At 38.8% G+C, this 18559-nt stretch overlaps 1 protein-coding gene across 8 annotated transcripts in view; it reads left to right on the top strand.

Annotated features, from left to right (window-relative positions):
- Positions 1 to 18559, top strand: part of ZNF385B (zinc finger protein 385B) — a 132443-nt gene that overhangs the window by 78264 nt on the left and 35620 nt on the right. For all 8 annotated transcript variants that reach the window (XM_071561983.1, XM_071561979.1, XM_071561977.1 and 5 more), the window contains one exon: positions 15262 to 15372. In XM_071561983.1, coding sequence (XP_071418084.1) covers positions 15262 to 15372 — 111 coding nt within the window. The remainder of the gene's footprint in view (positions 1 to 15261; positions 15373 to 18559) is intronic.

The following is an 18559-nucleotide window of genomic DNA, read 5'->3' as shown; positions in this document are numbered from 1 at the left end:
GTGGACCAGAAATATTTTACATCTGCCAGTGAAGGTGAGCCAGCTGGAATGGGCTACAGGAAGGGAAGAGGAGCTGACTAGTAACTTAGTCAGAAATTTCTGACTCCTCTCCAGCATTAGCCTTGCCTGGACTAAGTATCCCTGGCCTACCCTCAAGACAACTACAGGGAGGGACTAATTTGCTCTTTCCTCTTCTGCATTTTCAATTATGACCCACATTTTCATTTACTGCCTATCTAGTTCTCCTTTGAAGAGCCCAGTAATCAGTCAAGGCAGAAGCCGAGTTCGGCAGAAAAGAGCGTGGGGCACTCGTACTGCTGGTTCCACTCAACCCTCTGCGCCAAGTGCCTTTTCTGCCTTTGGCAGGACACTGTGGTTTGGGAGCTTTCCCTTTCCTTAGCAGAGTCTGAATTCAGCCACTTAACACCCTGCTACAGTGCCAAAGTACACTCTGGAGCACGGGATTGTATATGGCAGGAGCAGATTGCAAATGCAGCCAAGGCGATGTTGCCAACCTGTTATCTGCGGTCCTTTTTAAGTAGCCTGTCCCTGTGTTCTGATTTCTCTTTTTCCCTTTTATAGAGTGCTGGACTTAAGTGACCCATTCTATTCTTCTTCATCTGACTCCAGAAAGCAGGTGAAGTTTTGTAAGAGCCATACTTTACACTCACTGACAGCACAGAAAGGAAATTTAAGCAGTTGACTTGGGAGAGGTGTTTTGCAGGGTAGCTGGATATTTTACTTGAGGATTTTTGTTGGTTGAGAGTTTTTTAATCAAGAAATGGTAAGTTGTTTTTTATTAAAAACATTTTATACGCTTCTTTATAGCCATGCGTGCACAAAAGGTGCTTCAGGTTTGCCTTTTATTCCTTTTTCAAACACTTAAAACCATTCCTATTTCACTTTTATTTATTATGGATATAGCAGTTCTTTTTTTCCAAGTCGTAGCCAGAACCATCCAAATAACAACATGAGGAGTCAGCCTGTTACCTTTTTTGAAGGGAATAAAAGAAAGTAATTGGTATTTTCCCAGATACTTACAGGTGAGGAAAGCAGAAGAATGACATAATTAAGCCCAAATTTTGTCAGTGCAGACCTCTCTTCTGTGACCAGTCTTTGCTTTCTCCTCTTCAAGCACCTGACTGCAGAGTCCCTTTACTCCTCATGTTGTCTTTTCACTTTTCTGTGGTCCTTTTCTTGCATCTTTTGGCCTTTTTTTCCCCTTCTTTTTAATATTCCCCTTTTGCCAAGCCAGGAATCCCTCTTTGTCTTGTGATGGCTTTGATGCAAAACACCAAACTCTTTCAACTGTGGTAGAAGTTTTTGGAAAAATTCTTCTCAGCTGTGAAGCCCTGAAAAATGTTTATTCAAGGTGGTATATTTTTCAGTCCTTTCCCAAAGCTTTCAAAAACCATTGAGCTTGAAGAAAACATCTGGTAAGATACAATGAGTTAGATATGGAAAAAAAGTGCAACAAACAGGGAGTTGTCAGTTGATCTTTGACAGCTTTAAGGTTTCTGGTATTTTAACAGAAAGATTCAGGTTCCCTAGTTCCTGTCGGGAATCTCTCAAAGAGCAACTCTGTTAAATTGGTGAGTCTGACTAAGCACATTTGTGCATTCTTTCTAGTCTTTCATGCATATTATTATGAGGAAAAAAGTATTTATTGAAATAATACAGTCAGGCTTTAAAGGAGAATCTTTTCAAACTTTTATTATTTTTTAAAGTTTCCTGTTGCTTTTGTATTTTCTTGAAGAGGAATTGGATGGCTGAACTTCCTTCTCTAGTTGTCAGATCAGCAGGCAGAAAGCAAACCCTCTCAGGAGTGAGTGCACTGACATGCAGTGGTGATGAACAGAAGTCAACAAGTGCAATAACCTTTCTCTACCACAGGTCTGGCATCCACAGTGTGGATGTTGAAAAATGGTTCCTAAATTGTTGCAATACATCCATTACTGCATGTAAAAGTAATGAGGTCATCAGCCTAATTCCTGAAAGAAATACAGTTTCTGTGTACAAATCCTACCATTTGCTGAGTCCTCCAGAAGATCTGTTCCTTGGTGATGTGTTTTATCTCTGTCTTTACAGAAAGCTTGGAGTTAGTCTTTCCAGCACTTCAGAAGTATTTATTTGTTTTACTAGTCAGCACAGGATAGCTCAGAAGTTTTTATCTTCATTGAATTGCTTTCTTCTCAAGTTAGTAGTGTGTTCCTGACACAAGAAAGTTGTTTAAAGGGAGAGGGTTGTTAATCATAAATATTTGGGGCATTAGGCAACTGAAGGGCATTTTGCAAATAGACTATGATGAAAACATCTCCCCTCAAAGTAAGCAGTCACAGAACTGTAGTTTAAAACAAGAAACATGTTGCACCACTCTATTTACAAAGATCTTGCTAGTTTCTGATTGTAAGCCTTGTCCTAAGAAAAATTCAAGAAATGATTTAGAGAAAACTATTTCTTCATGTCTCTAACAAATGCAGAAGTGGCTGCTTTTCCAGAACCCTGACTGTACATGTGTGGCTCTCTTGCCCTCCCTTAGAGCTTTGTCACATTGCTCTGTGAGAAACTGAGAATTGCTGCAATAATTATTAATTAATTATTATAAAAATGGGCCTAAAATTTAATTCTTGTCATACTTATTCTTTCTGTATGTGGCCATACCTAGTGGTCTTTTAATCTAGTTACAGTCAATTTTATGACAATCTCAAAGTACTATATGGCAATTTAAAGTCACTTGTCTTTCTTTTGCATGGCTGAAAATCAGCAATAGACAATTTGAAGTACTGACCAGCTCATTTGGAGTAACAGAACAAGGCTTATTTGAAGATCCGTGCCTTTCAGACCATTCTTCTCTATATTCTTCTCTCTGGTTTCACCACAAACTTCAGCTGCTTCCCCAAGTTAACACTAGGGAAGGAATAGCACATTTCTTGCTCATGTATTTGTTAGATGGCACAGGTTTCTACCTTTTTTTGTGTCTCATTTACTTAGATTTAAAGAAGAAATCTCACCAAACATAACTCCCCCCCAAACCAACAGTTTTCTATACTACATTAAGTTTCAGAACAAATGTAATTAGAAGAAACCTTTAAAGATTTATATTTAAATACAATGCTTTTTAGTCAAAAGCATTTTGAAGTTTGTGTAGTATGTGGTATTGATAAAAAAGACCAACAAAAACAAACAAAAACCCTCAACCAACCAACCAACCAACCAAAAAAAAAAAAACTAACCAAAAAACTCAGCCAACCCCAAATCAGAACCATCATTATTGATTTTTAAGTGAACAAGGCTTTATTTCTTACATACTGGGAAGAGCAGAAGACAGCTGTCAAAATACTTACACAGTTCTCTGTTCTGATTTGCTTCTCACATTCAACCATCTATACATTTATATTCAAATCTATATATACACTTGAAATTTATCCTCTTTTTAGATATTTCTTTTCAGTATGTGAAAGGTGATGATATTAATTCATTTCAGAAGACTAGGTTTCTTGTGTCTTTATTCTCTCCTGGTCACAGAATTAATCAAAAGCCCTGAATTTATCCCTAACCTCTCTTTGCACAGTTCAGAACTGTAAAGAAAATGCAAGTCTACCTAATGAGATACCATTCATCTTGGTGTTTTGGTGTTCTGGAGCAAGAAAACTCAAAACTTAGAGCCGATTCTTAAGAAAAGGGTCATATCTAAGGACCATCTCAAAGATGAAAGCAAAAATCAGGAGTCTTGTTTATCCCATGTGACTACAAACTCCTAGGCTTGAATCTTTTGGCAGGATTCTGCTGAAAGGTAATTTTCATATTATTGTACCTATTTATATCATTTCACTGTCAGTTGGTAGTAGGAACTGTAACAAGAATAGTTTTGCTCTCAGAGTACATTATTGGTTTGCATTTCAGCAAGTCTCAAATTCTAGTATGTTTTATTTTTTTGCTGGATCTGGAGGCAAGATGATAGTGGTTTTTTGTTTAGCCGAACACAGCTGAGTGCTCTTAAAAACAGCAGCTTTAATAATAAATAGCAGTTATATAGCACCTTCTATGAGATGATTTTGGAGAGTTATATTATTTAGACCTGCCAGCTTTTTTGTGAGGTTGCAATATTTTTATCTCCATTTTACAAATGAATAATAAAAGGCTCAGGTGAAATGAGTCATGTACAGTTAAACTTGTGAGCCTGCATAGATGCAAGAGAAAGTGAATTGTCATATTCGTTGGGTATAAGCTTAGTCGTTGGGTTTATACTTCATTATTTTTCTCAAGTTTGGTGTGTCACGGTCCTTAAAAGTTCATTTTGCAGATGCAGAGTATTGCAATATGATAGAGGAGTAATCAGAGTGGATTAAAAAAGCAGCTGTCAAATACTAAAGCTGGTTCAGTTTAGTATAAGACAGAGCAATAAGCCTCAGACACTTGCTTTTTTACTTATTCTCCATTTGTTTGGTAGCGAATTCTCTTTCATCCCCAAACAATCTCAGCAGTTTTCTTTATTTCACCCTCTAAAGTCTCCAGTCTTGTCTGGAGCAGAAAATTTGACAATTTTCACCATAAAGATTATATGTATTCTTGGTGTTATCATAACAAACTCAATCCTTTAATGTATTTATATCCTCACTTGAGAATAAGCCTGAGAAGCAGCAGAGATCAGATTCAGAATTTATTTTTTTTCCTGTGTTGTCTCATCAATTCTGTCTTTCTTTGGGTCAAGTATTTCTATAGGAATCAATTACTAAATTTTCATAATCTTTTACACTAAAATGTCTAAAACAGCAAACAGCAGAGTTATGGTTTTCTGACCCAGAAACTGTTTTTAACATGTGGGACATATATACAAGGTTGAAGGGAAGGAAGGGCAGAGAAAATATTCCCAGCACTGAAAAAAAAATAGTAAACAATAATTAAAAGGTGATTTCTCAATTATATTTTTGATTTCTGTGCTTAACTATAGCACAATATATGGAGAGAAGAGAGAGGTGGAAGAGTTTAGAGTTATTTACCAGATTTTTATTTTTATTTTTTTATATCAGAGTTACTTGATTTAAGCTGGAATAGTGTGAAGACAGAGGAGGACATAAAATAGTAGAAAGTTCCTGATTCTGTTTCAGTTGTTCATTTTGCTTATATTGATTTGGGATTGGTTTTGGAGAAATAAAATTCTACTGAGAAGGCTGGGATTCATCGCTGGCGTCCTGAGCTTGGTCCAACAATGTTTTGCAAATAAGAGTTCCTAAGTGCAAACCCTACTGAAAGCAGTCCCTGCTTCAACATAAGATTCTGGGTGTGGTGCTGTTTCAGCCCTCTCCTGCGTTGGATCAGAAAACATTGTAAGATAGAGAAGGGTGTGTGATGGTGAAATGACTTGTACTGGCACACCGAATGGATGAATAAGCACATCAGTAAAGATTTAGGGCTGTGCTTCCAAGTCGATACTGAGGCAAGATGATGAATGCGTTTCTCGTTAAAACAGAAAGGATCGAATTAAGCAGGTAAAGAGAAAGTATATTTGAGCATGTTGTTCTAACTTTTAGTCCTTGTGTTTCAATGACACATTGAAAATCTGAAAAGGAGTCAGAGAAAAGCTACAAAATGAATTAAGGTTTTTATAGTGAGAGCTTAAGGAGCTTGGTTTATCAAAGAAAAGGTTAAGAGCTGATATGATTGCAGTCTGTGAGTGCCTGCACTGTTGAGGAGGTATTTGATGTTAGGGTGACCTTGAATAGAGCAGCATAACCAGATTGAGTGGCTTGTAATAGACTCGGTAAGCATTGCTTCCACAGGGATGTAAATTAGCTTATTTCGGAGCTTTTAAATCAAGCTGTTGAGGTGGGGGTTTTTCCTAAAGTTTAGGCTCTGGTTGACCACAAATTATTGGGGTTTGTAATAGGAAGGGCTGAAGCATTTCAGTGAATGAAATTATGTCATAAATTTTTCAGGAAATAAGATGTAATGGTTCCCTGTGGCCCAAACCTGTAAACGGCTGCAGACATGGCTTTCAGTATTCTGTGTGATTGTGACTACAGGCACACAAAGAGAATCTGCCCCTCTGTCATTTTCCCGTGCAAACTTTACTTTTAAAGGGGAACTTACAAGAGGGTAGCACTCCAAGTGCCTCTGCATTATGCCATAGGACTGGACATAAAAATGTAGGGAGGGAAATCTAGCTGCTAGTGGCTGGAGATAGAAAATTGGTCTCCCAAGTCCAGGGCACTAGCCATGCAACTCTATTAACAGAAATAATGTGGAATTTAAGAAAAGATTAGCTGAGCCTTAGCCTCTAAAAGGGAAATGAGGAAGCTGAATTTATTAGTGTTTCACTTCTTTTAAGACATGAAAGACCCAACTCTGGGTGCCCTTTTAGTTGTGCTAAAACTGAAGTAGAAGTGCAAACTCCAAAGGTGTGTTTTTCCTTTTTTATTGTTAAGTACTCATTTCAACATGGATAGCTGTAATGTCTGACATGTTAGCAAGTGAATTACAGTCAGATTTTTGGGCTGTTTTAAAATGCCTCCAGGCTGATTTCACTGACTAGTAGTAGTGTGTGGAGGTCACAGCTATCACAGCCACTGTTTTCCTCGGGGAAGGTGGAGCTTGATGCCAAATTGATCAGAGGGCGAGAGACCAACACAGTGAGAAGTTGCATTCAGAGATTTGCCCTCAGAGTACAATATTGTTATTGTATTTTGGGAACCATGCATAAGGGCAGGGAGATACTAGTCCTTGTGGTCTGAATTCTTTCTTAGTGGTTGCTTATGTACTTCTGCAGCTGGGGAAAGGTATATTGTACTCAGAGCTTTTAAAAGGAAAGAAAAATTCATGGACTCATTGCAACCTACCTGAGCATGGTTGGGCTTCACTTCAGTGAGGTCCCTATGCAAATGTGCTTTCTGTAACTACCTTAGGTAAGCCTGTTAAACAACACAAAGTATGATTAAAACAACCCTCAGACCACAGGATTATGGTAAAAACCCTATAATGTTGTAAATTAATTATTCATTTTATTCTAATGAAACATTTGCACAAATCTTCAGATCAGTTGCTGGGAATATGACAAAAGGCCACCCCTGGTTTTACTGTTGGCCATTTACATCTGCCTGTTTTTTCCAAACTCCAAAATGTTGTGAAGAGCATAGAGATAGAGGTGTGGAGGGGTACTGTTTAGAGAACTGCAGGCTCCCTGTACAGAAATACATCTCTGTGGGCACACTCCATGTTACTCAAGGAGAACTGATACACAGAGAATATTGACAGCATTCCCACAAGAGAAGAAAGATGTTTGTTTCATAGAATCATTTAGGTTGGAAATACATTGTTTAGATCATTGAGTTCAATTGTTAATGCAGCACTGCCAGGTCCAGCACTAAACCATGTCCCTCAGTGCCACATGTGCATGTCTTTACATACCTCCATGGACGGCGACTCCACCACTTCCCTGGGTAGCCTATTCTAATGCTTGATAACCCTTTCAGTAATAAATTTCTCCTTACATCCTATATACGCCTCCCCTGGCTACAACTCAAGGCCGTTTCCTCTTGTCCTGTCACTTGTTACCTGGAAAGATACCAGCGCTCACCTTGCTACAACCTCCTTTCAGATGGAGTTCCATCAGTAGAGCTGACTCAAGTGTTCCTGGTGATGCAAAATAAGCAAGGAGATTACAGAATATGCCAAGATGGAAGGGACCCACAAGGATCATCAAATCCAAACCTTAGCCTTGCACAGGACAATCCCCAAGAATCACACTGTGTGCCTAAGAGTATTGTTCAAATGATCCTTGAACTCTGTCAGGCTTGGTGATGTGACTTTTTCTCTGGGAAGCCTGTTCCAGTGCCCAATCACCCTCTAGGGGAAGAACCTTTATAAACTCTAATCTAAACCTCCTGTGACAACTTCAGGCCATTCCCTCAGGTCCTGTCACTGATCACCACAGATCAGTACCTGCCCCTTCTCTGCTTTGCCTCATGAAGAAGTTGTAACTGCAATGAGGTCTCCCCTAAGTCTCCTCTTTTCCGGGCTGAACAGACCAAGTGCCCTCAGCCACTCCTCACATGGCTTCCCCTCAATGCCCTTCACCATCTTCATTGCCCTCCTTTGGACACTCTCTAATGGCTTAATATCTTTCCTATATTGTGATGCCCAAAACTGCACACAATATTCAGGGTGAGGCTGCCCCAGTGCAGAGCAGAGCAGGACAATCCCCTCTCTCGCCCAGCTGGCGATGCTGTGCCTGATGCCCCCCAGGACATGGTTGGCCCTCCTGGCTGCCAGGGCACTGCTGATTCATATTCAACTTGTCATCAGCCAGGACCCCCAGGTCCCTTTCCTTAGCGCTGCTTTCCAGAATCTCATGCCCCAGTCTGTCTGTACATCCAGGATTGCCCCATCTCAGGTGCAGAATTTGGCACTTTCCTTTTTGAACTTCACGTGGCTGGTGATTGTCCAGTCCTCCAATCTGTCGAGGTCTCTCTGCCTTCAAGGGAGCCAACAGCTCCTCCCAGTTCTGTATCATCTACAAACTTGCTTGGTATCCCTTCCAGCCCTGCATCCAAGTCATTTATGAAGGTGTTGAAGAGCACAGGGCCCAAGATAGAGCCCTGTGGAACCTCAATAGTGACAGGTCTCCAGTCTGATGGCACTCCATTCACTATTACCCTCTGTGCTCAACCCATGAGCCAATTGCTCACGCACTTCATGCTGTGTTTATCTAGCTGTGCTGGACACTTTGTCTGGAAAGATCCTGTGAGAGACAGTATCAACAGCTTTACTGAAATCCAGAACTATTCTATCAGCTGACTTCCCTTGATGGACCAGGTGTGTTGCATTGGCAGAGAAGGAAATCAGGTTTGATAAGCAGGACTTTCCCCTCGTGAAGCTGCACTGGCTGTGACTGATGATTGCATTGTCTTTCAGGTGTTTTTCAGTACCTCCCAGAATAATTTGCTTCATAACTTTACCAGGCACTGAAGTGAGACTGGTAGGCCTGCAGTTTCCAAGGTGCTCATTCTTGAAGATCAGAACATTTGCCATCTTCCTGCCAGCTGGGACCCCTCCAGATTCCCAAGACCACTCGAAAATAATCGAGGGTGGTTGTGCTATGACATTGGCAGCTCTTAGAGGATTCTGGGATGAATCCCATCAGGCCCCATAAATATGTTGGGATTGAGCCAGAGCAGCAGATCCTATGCATGCTGAGGGTTGACTCTAGTTGATCATTCTCGCAGTCATGGTCCTTCATCTTAGGGCACTGAGACGCCCTTAGTTTGCCTTCTGTGTTAAAGACAGAGGAAAAGAGAGCATTAAATACCTCCGCTTTGACTCTGTCCCTGTTTGTGAGGTGACCATCCTCATCCTGTAATAGACCAGTGGTATTTCTACACTGCATGGCATTAACTTGAATGTTGAATTGCGCTTAGAATTCCTGATATGAGAAATATGTTCTCTGTTGGGACAAAAGCAGCATGAATGTGGAGAGAACAGATTCTTGCTAGTTTGTATTGGCCAAGCATGCCAAGTATTGCATCACAATGTTTATGTTTCTGATTTTATGCTAGGCATTTTGAGTATGTGCTTAGTTGAGTATGTTTATTCACTTCCGTCACTCTTTTAATTACCATAGTATGTATAGTTATGGTAGGAGGCTGTGCATATATATATATATATATATATATATGGCAGAATTTATGGTAAGCTTCGGCATATGGTTGTACTCCACAGTGGCAGAGTTCTTGGCTTTCATAACAACTGGCACTGAAATACAGGTGGAGTTCAATGGTTTAAAAAAATCACAGAACTTAATTTAGATGTTGTATTCACAATTTATACATACCACTGTTGGTTTTTTCCAGAGGGCAATACTGGATTATATTATCAGCTTGTTCCACATATGGTTTAAAACTTTGCTTTATCAGAATAAACCAACACAGTATGCTGTGGGGGTCACTCTTGGTGTTTTTCAGAAGCTTCTTATTGCCTGCTGGTTAAGTGATACTCAGTTAAATCTCTTATACCTACTTATCAATATTCTGTTTACAAAAGCTTGTTCAACAGATAAGTCTGTATTTGACCAAAGAGTTACATTATGATGTAATTGAACTGAGGGCATACATTGCCAGTCACAATTTTAAACCTTACTTAGATTTAAGGTTGTGCTGCTGTAGGGAAAAGACAGAGCTTACCTCTTCACAGGATAAGTGCAATTTATTTCTGAGGCTCACAAATTGGTGCTTGTACTGTCTGCTGTGTATAGAGGTCTTTTAAAATAGCCAGAACTTCAGTTTCACCAAACGAGTTCTCCTGATGCACTTTTATTTTCTCCCTCTCCTTCTGCTCCTTATTTCATGTCTCTTTGTAGTCTGGTTCATTTCCCAGAAGGCATCAGAAGAATCTGTGGTGCCATGACGTAGAGCAGGGCAGGGAAAGCTCCTGGTAGCAAGAATTATAAGAGAATTCAAGGATTGAATTCTTGGATCGCTGATGATAAGTTGTAACAGCTCATCTAAAAATGCCTTTGTACCTGAGGATCTGAGGTGGCAAATGTGATGAAAGTTTTTAAAATCCATTCCATGGAGAATGTAAGCTTTTTTTTTTTGCCAAGGAAATTAATAGATACTGAGTAGTATAAGACAACACCTCATACTGTAAACCGCCTGAAAGTGTCAACGTAATTTCTTTTTAAAGATAAATCCTTTCTTACAAACCTGTTTGTAGGGGTGAACAAACATGTGAATGAGGATGTTTTAATCTACATAGTTTGAATTACCAAAAGGGGTTTTGCAAAATTCCTTGGCAAAAATTAAAACTAAATTAGTGTAAGAGGATCCTTGCATGCCAAGGAGATACTTAAGAGGTAAGTGAGCTGAGGCAGTTTGATAATGGCAGAAAGGTAGTGAGAACTAAGAAAGACCACAAAAATCGTGCAAGACCTTGATGAGACTGATGCTCCAGACAATAATGGCTGGTGAAGTTATGTCTAGATAATTGTAAAGTGATGCACACACAAGGAAAATTTCACAAAATTTCATGTAGAGAGTAATGTGCTAAGAACTGGCCATCGAGACTTGGGAGTGAGATCTCAGGTTTGTAACAGTGATTACCTAAAAATATCAGCTCAGAGTTCAATCCTGATCTGCCCTGAGCACTGTATGGTTCCTGTCTATGTCTTCAATATATTTGGTTGAAGTTGCTACATTTTGGTAGAATTAAGATGGGCAACAAGGATGTGGAAAGGAATGGAATGATTTCCATACAGAGTGACTGAGAAATGCAGAGATAACTTGGGATGTGGTACAAGTCTTATGAAACTAAGTTGCATGAAGCTATGTTTAAACAAAAAGAATTGTTTCTTGGTACAGCAGACTGCCGGCATCGGAACTCCATGCCAAGAGTGCAAGTTGTTTTACCTCAGTTTCAGGTAACTATGCAAGAGAAAGTCACTGAAATTTACCAAATACACAGAAACTACCCAGCTCTGGAAAATTTTAGGGGGGGAAATATGAAAAAAATCAGCAGGAAGTCTGTTTGTGCTGATTCTGTTCTGTCCTTTCTGTTGCCACATTTGCATTTTTTAAGTGCTTTGAAAGTAATTGTTGTAAGTCGTAGTAGTCGTAGAGTATTTCTCATGTTTGCATGTTCTGAAATGGGATAGTCACAGAATCACAGGCTGTCTGTGGTTGGAAGGGGACCTCTGGGGATCATCTGGTCCAACTCTCCCCTGCCTCCCCTAAAGCAGGTTGTACACAGGATCACGTTCAGGCAAGTTTTGAGTATCTCCAGTGAAGGAGACTTCACAGTCACTTCATAGCCTCTCTGGGCTGCTTAATCCAGTGCCCTGTCACCCCAGAACTATAGAAGATTTCAATTGTATTCAGATGAAAGGTCCTGTGTTTTCATTTGTGCCCATTGCCTCTTGACCTGGGCACCACTGAAAAGTCTGGCCCCATCTTCTTGACTCCCACACTTTAGATATTTGTATGCACCATAGGATCCTGTCTCAGCTGTCTCTTCTCCAGGCTACAGAAGAACTTGTAGTAGACTGTTGCTGAAACCTGTCTGAATTCTCTCAATCCTTGCTCACTTCAGTAGCTTGGGTAGTTTTAAGGAGACTCATTGCAGATAGATAGTATATTCTACTTCATTGGAAAGACATTTTTAAATTTCACCTTTTATTGAATCAACTGAAATAGGAGAACAAGACTAAAAGGTTGTTAAACTGAGTTATGGCTACCAGAGCACTGTGAATTGCTGTATTAATTCCCCCTGTAGCATAAACAGCTCAGTGCAGATTTTTATTTGCATTTGTGGCTTGCTTTTGTTATTATTTTGTTTTATAGAACTGGTTCTTAAATACTGGTGCTCCCCACTGGGCAAAGTATGCTGCATCATTTCCTAATATATACTTCAACAAATAACTCTCTCCCTCTTTCCTACTCTCTTCCCTCCCTCCCTGCAATGAAGAGTATAATTTTGTGTAGTGATCGAGATCAGTTTACCCTGCAGCATTAATCTTCTAACAGAGAGATACTATTTTATTTTTTCCAGCATACTGTAATCCACCCTAGTTTCTGATATGTTTAAAACCTATTAATTGTTAATGTTGCCCTTCTTGAATTCTAATCATGACCAGACTGCACACAGGGCTCCAGTTTGGGAAGGATCATTAACCGTCCCCCTGGGGATCCCAAGTGGTACTTTCTGGAGGCAACATGAGCTGTATTATTTGTGTAGATTTTGTCCTTGTGCTGCTACATCTATTTGAACCTGGGACTTCGTGCATAGTCTGCATTGTATGGTTTTGAACTTCCTTGCCTGGCACTGTGGATTGTTACCTGGAATGCACAGAGGAATCACTGATTGTTGCTGCTTCTTTCCTTTTTATTTTTTAAATGGAACTGCAGACACCAGTGGGTATTTTTGCTGTTTCTTTTCACTGATCTCAGACACTTCAAATGGTTGAGGTACTTTTCAGCATACTCTTTTCTTCTAGATTAACTGATCTTAGAATTAGTAACTCCTGAGAGTTGAAAAGTAGTTATTAGCAGGTTGAAAAGTAAAACATGTCTTCCATTTAAGAAAAACTCCAACCAACTATTCCCTAATAATTCAGCAATCTTTTAACATTTATTATAAATATTTATTGACTGTCATATCTGTGATAAAATGAATGCTCATGGAACTTTTAATCTGCATGTATAATTATGCTATATTATGCAGGGCACTGAAATAAATGGCACAAGTCAGCAACAGAATTTTTTTGTTATATTTTAAGCTTTGCACTGTCACTATATTCTAGAAACAGAGGAAACAGGAAACACAGATATTTATTTTAGGGTTTTTTATATTTTAGGTTTTTCTTAAAGTTTCTCACATTTCTTACATTCACTGTAAAAACACTGCATCATTTAATAATACAGTTTAGTCTAGATGAAGTACTTTTACTTTTGTAATTGTCTTAATATGGTGCCCCTTTATATTATTAATATGGTACCCCTTTATATGCCCATTCATATGGCAATGAAATACAGTATTTAATGGCAAAAGGCAATAAAATTTAAATCACCTCTCCAGAAAATTTTCTGCTAATGCCATTTACAAAGACATACATTTGATTCAAAATGAATGCAGCAAGCAACCTGTGTAGACATCATCCAAAAAAAATTAAGTGCTTGGTAATAGATTCAGAGAATGTCTTCTTAGGTAGATACAATGCAATAAGTTTTTTCTGAATTTGTTTTTTTTCTGTGTGTGCATATATGTAAAGAACATCCTCATTATTGCAGGCTTCTCTGGAAGCTTCTCTGGAAGCTTAAAATTTCCCTTAAAATACTAAGGGAAAATTACAATCTTTATCCTGGAAGAGCTAATTTACTGTCTAATTCTCTAATGAATCAGTTGCTTCAACTTTTTCTCTTCCTTTCGTATGAGCTCAGTGTCAAGTTTGTGATGTATATCACCTGAGATTAAATAGCCAGGTTTGGTTCTTCAAATGGTAATGTAAAGAAAAAAACATCACTGTGACTGCAAAGCAGGCTTCAGAAAAATGAAACTTTATAACAAATCAAACTATTTTCTTTTGGACTAGTTTAAAAAAAATGGTGAATGAGCATTTATCTTTTGTTATGAACTGCCAGTTTTTGTCCTCTCCAGAATCCATTTGTCTTGTTAGAAAAGAATGGAAGAACACACAGGCACAGATGCTCATAGGATAACTTGGGTTGAAAGGGATCTCAGAGGTCATCTGGTCCAACCTCCTGCTCAGAGCAGGATCAGTTGTTAGACTAGACCATATAGTCTGTTTTTTTTGGAATTGGAAACATATGTTTGGACATTTTTGCATCGGGAAAGTAATTTTAATGTGTATTCATGGCACATCAGGAAGATAGGACTCAGGCCTCAACACCGTAGCAGTTATGGACTGTTTTCTGAACATCCTATGTCATTCCTCAGGTCCTGAAGTGTTAACAACAGAGCACTCTGTGGTCTTGAGGATATTCTAAACTGGTGACCAACAGGAGTCCTGGTATTTAGCAAAGATGTAATTAGTTCTGAGTTCCTGGAAAGGTTCAGTCCAATTTAGCATTAATATATTCAGTTTTCCCCTTATCTCACACTTTTCACAATGTTGAAATGGTTTCTGGAGCTTTGTGACCTTCCTGGTACAAACACTCCCTGCGTGTTCCTCTGAACTTCAGCCTTGCCATGTGCTCTGTCACTGAGCAGTTCTGCATGGAAATGTTTGGGAATTGCCACCTCTTTCCCAGCAAGTGGTATTTCTAAAGGAGCCTGCAAAGGACCTCCTCTCACAGAAAGATCTTCAGGAGAGAATATTTTCCAAATGAGCACTAATATTTACCATTGAAGAAAAAAACATGTAGAAATGAGTGATGGTGATTTGTCAGGGTGCAAAAGTGTTTTCCATGATGTGTCTGTTGGATCAGCAGGCCATAGGGAGGGCTTCCTGTGGGGTTTTGCAATTCAGATGTGGTAGAGGGGCCCTGCAGCACAGAGGATGTGCAGGGTTGGGGAAAGAACATTTAGTAGCCTGGGGATGGCAGCAATAATGAAGTTGCCTTTTCTTCATAAGCTCTGGTATGCTACCAACTCTCTAACCTGCGTTAAATCTAATTATTTTGAGGGCTGGAATCTTATTTCTCCTGTTTATCTCAAAAAAGAAAAGAAACAATTTCCAGCAGAAAGTGCTATTTTTTGCTTCTGTGCTGTTTATTGCCCTGAAAAGTTGTAAATCGATTATTGTTTGTTCTCCAGATGGATCCTGTGCAAAAAGCAGTCATAAACCATACATTTGGAGTGTCCATTCCCCCAAAGAAGAAACAAGTCATTTCCTGTAACGTCTGCCAGCTTCGCTTTAACTCTGATGTAAGTACTGCCTTATTTTTGTTCCTTTTTTTTTTGTACATTAGGTGTAATTAATCTGAACTTTTTCCCAAATAAATCATTCCAGTTGTGCCTACATTCTACTCCACCTGGTGGGTTGGTATTTTGTCCACTCAGACATGGAAGTCCATAAAGAATGGACTCCTGATTTTCTTGAATAGGTCTGGCTTGACATCCAATGCCACATCCATTTAATGTTGCAGTACCCTTCAAGAGGCATTGCAAAACGAAATGTTTATTTGAGGTTTGGTATTTTTTAAAAAAAAGGAGGTGTAGCAAACAGAAAAGCTTCCCCATGGGTTTTCCATGTCATATTTGCTCTTCTTCCAGAAGAAATAGCTTTTTCTTGTTGTTCGTACATCCTTACTGAACGGTCTTTTGATTTCTTAATAAAGTCAGTCTTCCAATAAATAAATATGAACACTTCTAGCTGTGTTCTTGAGCATGATAAAGTTCAAGGAAAGTGTTCATATTTAAAAATTTTTTTTAAAAAGTATTACAAAAGAGTAAATTGAGTGATATCTTAAAAAATATATCCAATTAATGTTTTTCCTGAATAGCTTGAAAATTAAATTCAAGAAAAATAAATATAAGAAAATATGACCTTCAACACTCAAAGAATACATATTTGTTCTTGGAGACTATATACTAATGTCATTAAGATAATAAACCTCGAATTCTCAGATTTTTTTTATCTTGAGTGTAAAAATAAATCATTAAGTGATGTGTTAATCTCAGACATTTTTCTGGCATAATTTCAGTCTCAGAGTTAGTTTGCAGACACCTCCTCAAAACCTTCAACAACTCTGTGCACCCAGAGATTTACAGGAAAGCACCCATAACTATTACCCTGGGTTTCTGTGCCTCTAAAATTCCACTTTGAGAAGTGTCTTGTAAAGTATTTTCTCCCATTTGACTTTCTTGTCTAGGCTGGTAAGGATTTTGAAGCAGTGCTATCTTAGCTTCAAATTGATTTCTAAATTTGTCATCTTTTGACAAGCTTATTAAACTTTCTTTGAAGTTGCAATATCTGCTTAGTTAACTGATCTCAAAAGTCATTTTTTTAAATTCAGTTGCCTTTCTTCTTTGAGGTTAAGATTTAAGGGCAAAAATAAAGATGTTTCTGCTCTTGGTCCACATCCCTTCTTTTACTGATTAAATCAAGGAAGCAATAGAGCTTTTTAAAATTTCCTTGGACTTCATGGATCAGATGAATCTTGCTCCTGAGCTGGACCTTACTTCATCCCCAGGGAGGCAGCTCAGCCCATCCCTGCTCTTCCTCTCCTCCTGAGGTCAGGGTCCCTCTGACAATGGGTCCTGTCTCTGGAGGAGTCGCTCACTTTGTGCTGACATTCAGGTGGACAAACAGCACTTCAGGCAAACTGCATCATCACAACTGAATGACTCAAAATAAACAAACAAACAAAAAGAAAGCCAGCTGAAGTGTTACAGCATTTCATGTATCTGTCAACCAAGCAATTTGTCCTATCTAGCTTTACAAAGTAGAACAAAAAGTGCATATCATATTCTGCTTTCAATATCAGCGTCACAAAAACATGGCTAATTATAGGCATGTCTTTTCTTCTGGGCCAGAAATATTCAATACAGTGTCATGCTCTTTCTTTCTGAATGTGACCGATATACTCAGTTATAGTTGCTAGAAAATATCATCATCCTTTTGTAATGAATATTTTTAAGAAAGGAGGAAGCACCATGACTGTGCTGAAATGCAGCTCTTTACTTTCTTCAACAATTTAGTTTACTAGAACATTAACAAACAACATGGAAATTTGGTTTTGGTTTTTTTCTACTTTTGTTCTCCCAAATGAATTTCACTTTCGTAGTGTTTGAAGATTCTGACCTGATTCTGGTAGCGTTTTATCTATTGTGTGAGTAATATACAGACCAGTGGGTATTCGTCTGTGAGAATAAAATTGGTTTCTTTGCCTGCAATCTTTTCTTTGTACTGTGGACACTCACTGGTCTGGATCAACAAACACACAAAAAAAATCAGTCTAGTCAATTTATAGTTGTCAAACTCACTACTAAATTAATACAGTAAGTTGCAAAGGTTTCAGGTTTCTTCTGCCTGTGTGTCTGCAGGTTTAGCTTTGGTGGGTGTGTTCTGGCATCAGATTCAGAGGCAGGGATCTGCAGCTATCTGCAGGATGAGAAAGTCTGATATCAGAGATGGAAGGATATTTTAAAATAGGTTGCCTTGCATGTGGGAGTAAACATAACTCATTTTTAAGGGATGTCTTCTGTATTTTAAAAAAATAAAGTTGCTATGATGATGCCATTTTTTCTACCATATTATAATTTGAACAGTGTTTCCTAACTGTTTCCTCACAGTCTTCTGTACTTTTAAAACAATTTTTTAAAGTGCAACATGAAGGAAAACCTCTGTGTACAGATTCTGAATTCGGTCTAGTTTTAGCTTGCTATATCTATCCTTTTACAAAAAAAGAAAGGATGGGTTTTGACTCACACTGCCAGATATTCACCATCCTACTCTATCTGTCCTTTTTTTAATAACCTTTCACTGCAGTTTGGTCAGGTTGTGTTTTACCACAAATAAATTCTGGCACAACTAGTTGGGGCACTGCTTCTGATCTCTGTCAACTCCAGAACAAACTGTAGTGTAGAAGATATGATCCAAATCTTGAGCAACAGAAACATAAAATGCCATCTCTGTGAATTAACACCAAACTATAGTTGCCTTAATAGTCTGTGTTAATAGTTTATTTTTCTTACGCCTTTTGTTACTGATATTGTTGCTGTTACTGTTAATTTTTTGTTATCTCATTGATGTTTCCAGTAAATTGCTCTTGTCTCAACCCGTGATCTTTGTCTTTTGAGCCTCCAATCGGGCAGGGAGGTGAAGCAGTGCGTACTTTTTAGCCAGAGTCCTAAATTGGAGAATATCACTCCTAAACCATGGCAATGAGTTTGCTGAATCCTAATGATACCAGTAAGAGGGTCCAGAAGCAAGAGGGCAAGGGGCAAAATGGCAGTTTTCTGCCCCATATAGACTCCTCCCCTGCCTTCTCTTGGCTCATTCTTTGTCCTTCCTTCTGGCCACCAGATGAATACGCAGCACTTTCCGCAGCTGATGAGTGGCAATAAGTCCTCCAGCAGATGTGGAGCTTTGATCAGACTGTCCCAGAGA

The sequence above is a fragment of the Pithys albifrons genome, chromosome 8 (genome assembly GCF_047495875.1).
Source record: "Pithys albifrons albifrons isolate INPA30051 chromosome 8, PitAlb_v1, whole genome shotgun sequence".
Classification (NCBI taxonomy): Eukaryota; Metazoa; Chordata; class Aves; order Passeriformes; family Thamnophilidae; genus Pithys; species Pithys albifrons.
Note: the sequence above shows the minus strand (reverse complement) of the source record. Positions and strands in the feature narration are given on the sequence as shown.